The sequence below is a fragment of the Stegastes partitus genome, unplaced genomic scaffold (assembly GCF_000690725.1).
Source record: "Stegastes partitus isolate 25-593 unplaced genomic scaffold, Stegastes_partitus-1.0.2 Scaffold616, whole genome shotgun sequence".
NCBI classification, from domain to species: Eukaryota; Metazoa; Chordata; class Actinopteri; family Pomacentridae; genus Stegastes; species Stegastes partitus.
In genome coordinates this window covers 380,549-391,664 of record NW_007578347.1, presented here as the reverse complement: position 1 = coordinate 391,664, position 11,116 = coordinate 380,549, and the positions used below count along the sequence as shown (strand labels likewise).

The 11,116-nt window shown below is 41.2% G+C and overlaps 2 protein-coding genes across 2 annotated transcripts in view; one reads left to right on the top strand and one right to left on the bottom strand.

Annotated features, from left to right (window-relative positions):
- Positions 1-6,128, top strand: part of LOC103362925 (nesprin-2-like) — a gene marked incomplete at its 5' end in the record, with an annotated part of 9,088 nt that extends 2,960 nt beyond the window's left edge. Inside the window, 5 exons of the mRNA XM_008289460.1 lie at positions 84-212; positions 953-1,144; positions 2,063-2,131; positions 2,648-2,697; positions 4,177-6,128. Of these exons, the coding sequence (XP_008287682.1) occupies positions 84-212; positions 953-1,144; positions 2,063-2,131; positions 2,648-2,697; positions 4,177-4,387 (651 nt within the window). The remainder of the gene's footprint in view (positions 1-83; positions 213-952; positions 1,145-2,062; positions 2,132-2,647; positions 2,698-4,176) is intronic.
- Positions 6,039-11,116, bottom strand: part of LOC103362926 (estrogen receptor beta-like) — a 23,734-nt gene continuing 18,656 nt past the window's right edge. The window contains exons 8-9 of the mRNA XM_008289461.1: positions 10,402-10,731; positions 6,039-9,377 (exon numbers count right to left, since the gene is read on the bottom strand). Coding sequence (XP_008287683.1) covers positions 9,272-9,377; positions 10,402-10,731 — 436 coding nt within the window. The 3' untranslated portion in view covers positions 6,039-9,271. The remainder of the gene's footprint in view (positions 9,378-10,401; positions 10,732-11,116) is intronic.

Here is an 11,116-nt window from a genome sequence, read left to right as displayed (position 1 = left end):
TTAAATTGTTTTAGTATAATATATCATCAAAAACGGTGAATCGGTGAATGTGAAATCTGACTCCAGCGTTTTTGGTTCTCCAGGAGTTCCACGAGACTCTTCACTCTCTGCTGCTGTGGCTCGCTCAGGCCGAGAACAAACTGTACGCCGTGAACGTCGGAGACCTTTCGACTCCACGATCCGTCCTGCTGGAGCACCGCGACACTCTGACGGTGAGGCAGCCATCACTTTATATACGCTGGGTTTCAGCGGGAATGCTGGGGTATAAAGGACGGTAATGAAGGTGTTTGCAAGAACTTGAACATTTGTGTGTTCCAGCCACAAGAACCCCGTCTGGAGAAACTCTTTAGTGGCTGAAATAAGCATTAATATGTTGTTTACTGCAAATAAAACAGAAAGCCTCTACGTGTCATTGTAGTGGACAGCAAACCTTAGCAGCAAGTGAGTTCACACATGTAGACATTTTTGTAAGAGTGCAAGAAATATGCAAATATAAACATTTAGTAAAAACATCTGTGTAATCTAATGGGGTGTATTAATAAGAAAACCAGTGGATATTTCACATCGCTTAACAAAAATGAAAAGATCTGAAGTACTGCAAAAAGTACACTAAAGGTGCAGCAGTACGTAAACATGTAGGTTCAGTTTTGAAGTAGAAGGCGCAGATATTTATAGATTCTGTAAATGTAACAGTCAGTAGTTGTTTTATGCACACACACCTGAGTTTTGACCAAAAGTCTGTTTACATCTGCAGACACAGTTGTTGCATCAGTTTCATGCCCTTAACTCTGCACAGTTTATGAGAAGGACGACCACAGCACAGACAAACCCAACCTTCTCATGTTATACTATAAGTCCTGTTATAGCTGATATAATGATGCAGACAGCAGGTACGCTGCTGCGTTGGCCCGGCCAGTGTCTGAGTGCTGCTCTCTGTCGCCCCCTGCTGCAGGCTCTGCAGGAGGAGCTCCGCGGTCGCCGCCGGCAGGTTTCCTCCCTGCAGGAGATCTCCTCACAGCTGCTGCTGGAGGCCACGGCGGAGGACAGCGTGGAGGCCAAAGAGAAGGTCCACGTCATCGGCAACAAGCTGCAGCTGCTGCTGCGGCAGGCGGCAACCGACCTGCAGACGCTGCAGGGGAGGCTGGTGGGTTCATCTGCTGCACGCAAAAAAACAGTCATATAGAATCATTCTGACGGACATGGGAATGTGATTTGTGGTAGAACTTACACCAGTTTAATACTCACTGTGATTTCAAACACAAGAAGGACGGCATGAAGTATAGTCTGGAGTTACTGCATCACTTCAATGTTGATATTAAATCGATTCATCTTTGAATCCTACTTCTAAAAATTACAACAAGATGTGTCTGTTTCTAACGTGCATTGAGCAGTTTTACAGAACTGATCAGAAGTTGGACGTATTTAGAGATAAGTCAGTGTTCAAGCTGTTAAACTCAAACACTTTATTTTACGGGTCTATAACTTATCAGACTTTTAATTTAGACTATACTTTAGTGGGAGCAGCTCAGCAGGAGTTTCTTTCTCCAATTTTCAAGGTGCAGCGAGAAAAGAAAAGTCTTCTCCTCACGTCTAATATAAACGCCACCGTTATTATCTGGATAAACACAACTGAAGTGTGTCTTCTTCGAGTCAAAATGTGCAAAATGAAGTTTTTCTAATCACCTGTGAGTTATGAATTAACACCCACTTCAGTTCAGTGGGAGGACGTTTCTGTTTATAGCATGAAAAGTGACAAATGAGCTTTACAGGAAACTTCAAGGGAATAAAAAAGGAAATCATTTGGAAATTACAGACCTGCTGGAGGTTTTGAGACTCTGATTGCACCTTTAAATTAGGTGACGACATATCAAATAATAGACAGTTTTTATTCCAGGTAGCACTGCACAGACATTCAGCTGATATCAGTAAACCTGACTGTATTAGTTACAGACTTTAGTTAAACGTGTCTTCATCCGTCTGGTGTCTAACATTCTCTGAAACAAAAAGCTGCAGGCTGGGAACCGGCTCCTTCAGTCTTATCTGATGCCGTTTGTGTCTTTAGGAAGCCTGTTCGACCAGTTCAGAGATGGACAGCATCGGTCTGGGAACCATCGGCTCGCCGCTGCTCAAGGTACGACTCAGAGTTCAGTTTTCAATCTGCAAAGAATAGAGACATGAGATTTATTAAACAGAACTGAAATGTAAAGACGGAACACTTTTAATACTGAAAAAGCTACAAGAATTTTAAAAGTAAATAAATAAATAAAAATGCACAGAGCAGCATGCCTACAAAAGTCTGTCTGACCACCAGGGGGCGCCACATGTTTTTAGTTTTATTAGTATGATATTACAAATGTTACAGCGCAGGAGAAAACATTCGAAACATGTATTTAAATAGCTAAAAAAAAATAAGATTTAAACAGATTTATTAGTGAACACTGACTATAGAGGCTGGTGAACTTGTGTTATTTTATGTATTAATCTTAATAATTTAACCTGTTAGCTAAATTGTAACACCAGTCTGGTTTTAGAAAGCACGTTGGCTCAATGACTGTAGTTTTAAACATGCTGTATAAATCACTGTGACAAATGTGGCCACTGGGGGGCGCTAAAGTGACGAGCATGTCTGACTTGTTGTCTGCTGCAGGAGGAGGTCAGTCGACAGGCAGCGATCATCGGACAACCAGCAACTAGAAGGTAACGTCTTCCTACTGCGGTTAGATTTTTATGTTCATTGGTTTAAATTTACCCAAATTAAAAAAATCATCTTCTCACTTCTGTGTCTACTTCAAACAATGAGACAGTAGATGTGAATGTTTTGAAACCAACATGTGTCCTTATTCTGCCCACTCTGGATTATTTACACACCTCAACAATTCTTAGGTGCAAAGTAGTTCCAAAGAGAACCCTGTTTAAGTTATTCTGAGTAGTGGGGACACTTATGGAAGCACCACATGAACCTCCAGAACCTGGACTTATGACATCCACCATCGTCTTTCTGCTTCAAAGTCCAATTAGTAGCTTATCCCAGACCCTAAGTTCTCCAGTAGAAGCTCCACTTTGGTTCTTGAAGATGTTTTAGCCGTCATCCAAGAGGCGTCCTCAGTTCTGAGTGGTTGGGAGTCGCAGGTCTTTATTCTTACCTTGAACTCGTGAAAATCCCAGGACTGCATCGTAAGTAGCTGGTTGTGTTTAGAGATGGCTGTTGAGGTTTAACGTAGATGTCGTCCTTCACTCCTCTCTGGAACCATCCGTCTAAACCATCAGAGTGTGGACATCACTGCTCTCAAAGGAGTGAATCTTGTTCTGAGGAGCTGGATCTCCTCGGGTTGGTCGTCTTTGGCTGTTGTGTCCTCAGGGTGAACCCGTTTTTGTGGCAGTAGGTCAGTAACCATCACAGTGGTCGTTTCTAGCTAAACCCCTACAATGTTTGCCGACTGGAGCTGCTCGTAGTCCGAGTAACTGACTCCTCTCGTCATTACAGTAACAAACAGTGAGAAGCTCCACCTGGTGGACAATTAATCAACAATAAGAATTCTGACATGTATGCCCATGGTCTTTTGCCTTATTGGTTCAAGTTTTTAACGGTAAGTTATCAGTTATCAGTTAGTAACATCTCGGTGTACTTTAGATCTTTAGAAAACTGGTTCACCCCGACGACAAAACAGACAAACACGAGCTGAACAGTGCTGTATACACAGTCCTATGCATAGAGGAGACTAAACACAACAAAGGACAAGACTCAGCAGTCCACCTGCATCGAAAGGACACTCCTCTGAGGATGGCAATGTTTACATCCCGGTCAGAGAAGACAGACAGTTTGAGAAAGAACCTATAACAGCCATCTGTAAACAGAGGAGGGGATCTATGACAGCACTGATAAACTCAGAATGCACTCCGGAGATCCTTAACCAGGCAGCTTCACCACCACCAACCAATGGATGGTCTGAGATAAATACTTGGGTCTCCTCACTGGTCAGTTAGAACCTAAGGAACCTTAAAGTGACGAAGTCCACGTGTCTTCTAGTGACACCCCTTAGGAGTAAGAAGATAGGCTTGTTAGCAGAGTTTAAAGTCCCATTACTAGTTTTTCCAGAGTTTCCAGTCTCACTTTATCCTCAGTTGCGGTGTTTTTGGTTGACCGTGTACTCACCTTCATCGTCTGTCCAAATGCAGGGAGGAGCGACGGGAATCGTCCCCACACCGGCCCTTCTTCTACCGGGTTCTTCGAGCCGCCTTCCCCCTTCACCTGCTGTTCTTCGTCCTGCTGGTCCTGGCCTGTCTGGTTCCTCTGTCCGAAGAAGACTACAGCTGCACTCTGTCCAACAACTTCGCCCGGTCCTTCTACCCGATGCTGCGCTACACCAACGGCCCTCCGCCCACGTGAACACTGCCCAGAACAAACGTACACGAGGGCGAAGCGCCACCCTTCGTGTCCGACAAACTCTCGTGTTCTTGACTCTGCCGTATTTAAAAGAAGTGTTTATTTATTGTTCTAAATAAGAAGCCATATCACTGGTTTGTTTTTAAGTTTTGTGATTTTTTTTTATATGTAGATTTCGCCAGTTTGACGTCCTGCCGAACAGCTTCGAAGGAAACAAAGGTCACGAGATTTATTTTGATATCTATATTTTGTACGCGACGCTAGTACGAAGACGACCCTTCTTACCAAAGCATCCAGCGACCGAGGAGCGCACTAGCCATTTTCTAACAATGCAGCTATTTTTACCGGTTTTTCCTAGAAGGCAGCCACTTGTTGATTAGCACATTTTGTACAGACACGAGAAGATGAGTGTGTTGTTCTGGGGTTTTTTTTGTTTTTGTTTTTATGATTTAGAGATATTTAAAGTTTCTTTTTGAAACTGATGGCAGTGACTCTTCATGCCTTTCTGTAGCCAACACAACCATCACGTTAACACATCTTGTCCTTTTAAATTAATCTTGTACATAATGACAAACCACAGAGGAGGTAAATTATTGTTTCTGAGCTCGAGAATGAAAGTAGCCTGAAATAAAAATGACTCAAGTCGCACTGGCTTGTTACGTTTTGGTGCAAAAGTTCTATTTTCCTACAATTACGCAGAAAACTTTGGACTATTTTAGCAAGTTGCTAAAGCTAAAGTTCCTCAATTCAAAGCTGCATTAAGAGGGGAATGCAAAATGATCATCCTGCTGCAGTTTTGGTCTAATTCCTGACACTTTTAATATTCGTTTCTGGCCGAGCTGCGATGTTTAGAGCTGTGTCGTCAATGTGACGCTTTAAAACCAAACCCAAAAAAAAAAAACCCCAAGCTGGGAGCTAATTTGCTGTGTTTTCTGGCCCTATGTGCAAATTTCAAAAATGATACATCAGTTTGTGTCGATTGATTTGATGTTTTATCAAAAATGTTGCTTAATGAAGCTTTAAAGAAGAGACGCAACCAACATTATTTTAGTTGTTTGGTTAAAAAACGATGACAACTGTCTTGTTTTGTCCAAAGATGCTCAGTTTAAACCAGAAAATATCCACATTTAAGAAGTTGGAATCAGAGAATTCACACTTTCTGATGAACTGATTGTCAGAATAGTTTTGTTAATGGTTGCAGCTCTACTTTAAAGTGAATCCTACTTGTAAATGTGTACTATAACAGTGATGTAGCATTATTAGCTCTGGTATTTTATGTCAATAAATCTAAAAACTATTAAATTATAAAGATTTGCTACTCACCCAGCACTCTCAGATTGAACCCGCAGACTGAAACCCTGCAAATGTCAAACATTTGAAACAAGGTTAAAACACAGAATGATGTGAAATGTACTGATTTTTGTTGTGGTGTTAATGTGAAATTTACCTTTAAAAACGCTCTTCAGTGCAGCTGGTGTCAAAATCTAACAAGCCAGAACTTGGGGTCAAACTTGAATGTAAGAAGTCCTGCGAGCAATGAATGTAGCCGTGTACATGCACAATCAGAGATGTACCGCTGGTGTTTATCGATCCCGACGTAACCTGTACAGCCTCCGCTCAGACGGCCAACACGACAGCAACAAACGACAACACGTGTGTAAAGTTTGATTTATTTTGTGATCTCTTATTTATGGGATGTATAGATTGTCCGTTTCGATTGACAATAAAACTGTGTTTGCCATGATTCTGCTGCTTCCTTGTGTGTGTGTTCATGCATGTACAAGCCACAGACGTCAGGAGAGAAAGGATAGTAAACATGTATCTGTCTAGTAGCAGGTTAAACCATCTGGCACAAGGTTGGATTTACACCGGCAGATATGTGGCACATCTCCTCCACCGGACGTCCAAAAAGCATCCTAATGGTGCGTTTGGGACGGCTCGTCTGAAACTCTGGAGCCGGTCCTCCTCTCGGTTTGTCGGGCCGGATGAAAACAGAGAGTTGGCTTGTACCGAAGCGAATCAAGCAAACGAGACCAAAAAGGTTTTTACATGTGGAAGAAGACAAATAGTTTCAGGGCCGAGAGCCAAAACAAAGACAGCGATCCTGGACCGACGCTGTTATTCACCGCAGATGATGCAGCAAAGAAAAGCTTTTGGTTCAACAAGGTGAACAAAAATCATCTAATGAGCAAAACAGAAACAAACCGAATATGTTGGAAGTAAATACGTTTTTCTTTTATTTCTTTGTCAAAATCTGCAGCCTGATAAATAAAGAACGTTTGTTCTGCTGTATGGACAACACATCTTATTGATTTGGATTATCTGGGGAAAATCTAAATTATTGCAATGGTCACTAAAGTATAATATGAAGTGAAAATTGGCTAAAATCCATCATGCTTTGGCTGATTCTTTAATAGTATTTAAAGGGAACCAGATAAACTGAATCAGTGGTTTAGTACAATTTTGCAGGATGTGTTTTTTTTCCATTTCTTTTTTATAAACGGTGAAGTTCAAGTACAAAATAATATCCCTAATTTTGCGTTTCATGAGCATAAACAGACTTTATTGTTGAATATTTAAATTTAGCAGTTAGCATATCACATTTAACACATGTTCAACTGTAAACATGGTAAAGTTAGCATGTTAGCACTGAGGTTCCTCATCTTATCTTAAAAATGTTCAGCATGTTTCTTAGCTTATGCTAACTGTGTGTAGCATGGGTATTTGCTAGCTTTGGCAGGACTTCAGTTAAATGTGCATTTAACATGTTAGCACAGCTAAGGCTGGGATATAGCCTTGTTCACATTTAGTGCAGATGAAGTAAATTAGCTTCAGGGTTAGTTAATGTTTTGTCTTGGTGTGCCACTACGTTTCTTAGCTTATCATGCTAATTGTACGCCTAATGGTTAGCATGGTATTTTGCTAGCTTCACCATACTAACACAGCTGAGGCTAGTAGCAGTTCATTTATTGGCTTTTATAGTTTACATAAATACAGTAAATAAGCATTAGCTTTAGGGACTTTTTTTCAAATAGCATTTTTAAACGTTCTGTCATCTATTATGCTAAAATGCTATGGCTAGCAAGGCGTCAAAGTTTACACACATACAGTAAATAACTATGAGGTTTGGTGGCCATTTTGTCTTGGCATACTAGCATGTTTCTTAGCTTATTATGCTAACTGTATGCAAAACGGTTGGCATTGCAATTTGCTAGACTGACCATTGTTAGCATAGTTAATGCTATCATTTCTTACATCAAGCATACATACAACAACTATGCATTACATTTACTGAATGTTTTGTTTTTACATGTTAACCAGTTTATTAGCTTATTATGCTAGCTGTGTACATAACAGTTAGCATGGTAATTTGTTAGCATTTTGGTACAGCTAAGCCTAGCAGCACTTCACATATTAGCTTTTTCAGTTTGCACTGAGTGCATGTAAAGTAAAAAAGCTTTAGCTATAGTGACTGTTTTGTCTTGGCATGTTATTTAGCTTATTATGCTACATGTAGGCATAAAAATTAGCATAATATTTTCATATCATTGGTATTTTAGCACATAAGTTCAGCAGCAGATGTTTAGCTTTTAGAGTTTACATAAGCATATCTTGGCATGTTAAGATGTTTTTTAATTCATAACGTTAACTGTTTGCATATCAGTTAGCATGATAAGTTGCTAGCTTAGATTGCTAAGGCTAGGAGGAATTCATCAGTTTTTGAAGTTTACACATATACAATGAAAAAACATTAGATTTTCTATTTTGTCTTCGTATGTTAGCATGTGTCTTCGCTTATTATGCTAACAGTTAATGGTCAACATGGTAACTTGCTAGCATTAGCATTTAGCTAGCAGGACCTCACTTATTAGTTGTTGAAGAGTACATTAAGTATACATAGGTATGCTACAAAACATGCTAACATTTAGGTTTGATATATTTTAGATTCATTACATGGAGATGTGACAAGTGGAACGATTTAGAGAAAATATCGACATTTTTCTGACAGCTATTAGATTAAAAAAAATTTTTTTTTGAGTCAAGCTGCTCAGTATTAATGGTGTGTACGATTTAAACAAGGCCACACGAGACACCATCAAAAATGCGACTGTCACACAGTAAAAATGACGTGAAATTGTAAAAACAAACGTCCTAAATTGCAGCATTTGCAGTTCGCTAATTGGCTCGTTTCAAATTGCAGTTTCTGAGCATCCCGTCATTGGATATTTGGGATAAATTAGTCTCAGTGTTGCTGGTGCTTCAGAGTGAACGGAGCAGATTTGTGCCACATCACGTGTAAATTCAGCCTTAGTTTAACCAGACGAACAGAGGAGAAATTTAACAGTCATTTTGGTAAAAAGGCCACATACTGCTGCTTCTCCACTCCACTGACAGTTTGTACAAAGAGTAGAAAAATCCGAGTAAAACACCAAAGAACACGATGGGTAGGTGTAGGTAGGTAGGTAGGTAGTAGTGAGGGAGGAAAAACACCACAGGGCGACGGAGAACAGTGGCCGGGTTCAGTGGACAGTTGGTACATGGCTTGTTCTGGATGTTACACCGACGTGGAAAAAAACATACAAATACTGTATATCAAAAAAGAGCACAAACCGCCTGGCAGAGGTTCAGCGATGTTTCCGCAAACACCGACCGTAGTGCACATTCACAAGAAGAAATATTTACGCACACAAAATATACATTCGATCAAAAATGGTCCTCTCTCGTTTTTTCTTTCTTTTTCTTCTTTTTTAAAGACTAAAAACATCTCGACAAGAAAAAAAACTACCTCACGACAGCACTTTGTTTAGGTTGTTTTTTGTTTTTTTTTTGTTTGTTTGTTTGTCCTTTTCTGGATCTTTGGGGATGGAAAGGTTCAGTCTCAGTGTTTCAGTCCGGCTTTAAGTGGGCAAACATCATGGCCCGTTGATAGAGCATGTAGGACGACGAAGGGACGCTCTGAGTGTCCATGGCCCACTGGTCCTCTGAGATGTAGCTGTGAGGGAGGTCAGGACAGTTACTATTACAGGCAATGATCAAATAAACTAAGATAACCCGCTATTAATCCCACAACTGAAAATGAAAGTAAACATATTTTTTTATGACTTTCTCCAAAGTCAGAAGTTTCCATCCATCTCCTCAGTATCTGGTAACGTTGCCTTTAAACTCTATGACTTGGGTCAAACGTTCTGGGTTTCCTTCCACAAGCTTCTCACAACAGTCTGATGGGTTCTGGCCCATTCCTCCTGACAGAACTGGTGGAACTGAGTCAGGTTTGTTGGTCTCTTTGCTCCACTAATGTTCTCCAGGACTGAGATCAGGACTTTGTGATGGCCACTCCACAACACTGACTCTGTTGTCCTGAAGCCTCTCTGTAGCTAATCTGGTGCTATGCTGAGGGTCATTGTCCATCTGAAGACCCATTAGTGTCCAAGCTTTAACTTCCTGCTTCTGTTCTGGGGTTGATTCACACATTTCAACCAGAACACTTCATCTTTGGGACACAGAACCGTCTCCTTCCTGAGCCTATGATGGCTGGACATTCCCATGGTGGTTATACTTGATAGAACTGTCTGAACAGATGAACGTGGAACCTTCAGCCATCTGGACCAGACTGGTGGAGGTCCACAGTTCTCTTCCTGATATCTTGGCTGGTTTCTTTAGATTTTCCATGTTGTCACAGAAGGAAGTAGTGTGTTTGAGGTGTTCCTTAAAATACATCCACAGGTGTTCCTCCAACTAACTCAGATGTTGTCAATTAACCAATCAGAAGCCTCCAAAGCCATGACATCATTGTCTGGGCTTTCCCAGATAGTTTGAAGGCATCTTAGTGGATGTAAACTTCTGACTCTGAAGAAAGTCATTAGAAATTCTCTCTCTCATTTTTCTGGTGTTTAGCAAATAGAAATAATGTTGGTGATCCTGACTGACCTGAAACAGGAAACATTTAGTCTGATTTAATGTCAGACAGTGAGAAAGAAAAGGTTTTATGTCTTTTTATACAGTGGATGTAAACTTACTCGTTCATGTGAGACTCCTCCAGACTCTGTGAAGGGGGCGTGGCCTGGAGGGGTGGAGCCTGCTGGTGTCCGTCCAGGATTGGGGCGTCGGCGGCTCCGTGTGGAGGCATGGCGGCGGTGTTATCGGCGGTCTGGTCGGAGGACGGCTGCAGGTGGGATGGAGGCAGGACGAACTGCTGCTGGTCGGTGAAGCTGTCGGACGTCGGCGAGGACGACGCCGTCTGACTGCTGCTGCTGGACGTGTTGGCGTCCAACATCTCCAGCAGCAGGTCGTACACCAGGACCACGTTCTTCCTCTTCATGGTGGACAGGTGGTCCATGCCTTTGTTACTGGAAGAAAAAAATCAGCAGCTAGCTTCAGCAACTGAACGGAAACGACTGTGTCAAGTTTCTGTTGGTGCAGATGAATCCTTGTACGGTGTTCAGAGTGATGATGAAAAAAAACTGGCCCCAAGTCTTTGTTTTGTCAATTTTACGTTAATGTGAAGCTACAAACCAACACTTGTAGCTGCATGATCTGCCCTGAAGTAACGTAGGAAAATAAAAGAAGTAAACGCACAAATAAAACAGTAACAAGAATCTGAAAATCAAAGTAAACAGTGACTGAACCTAGAAACCTAGAAAACTGAACCTGAAACTAGAAACTCAGCTAATAGTGTCTAAAGATAAAGGTAGGTGTAGCTAATAGTGTCTAAAGTTAAAGCTAATAGTGTCT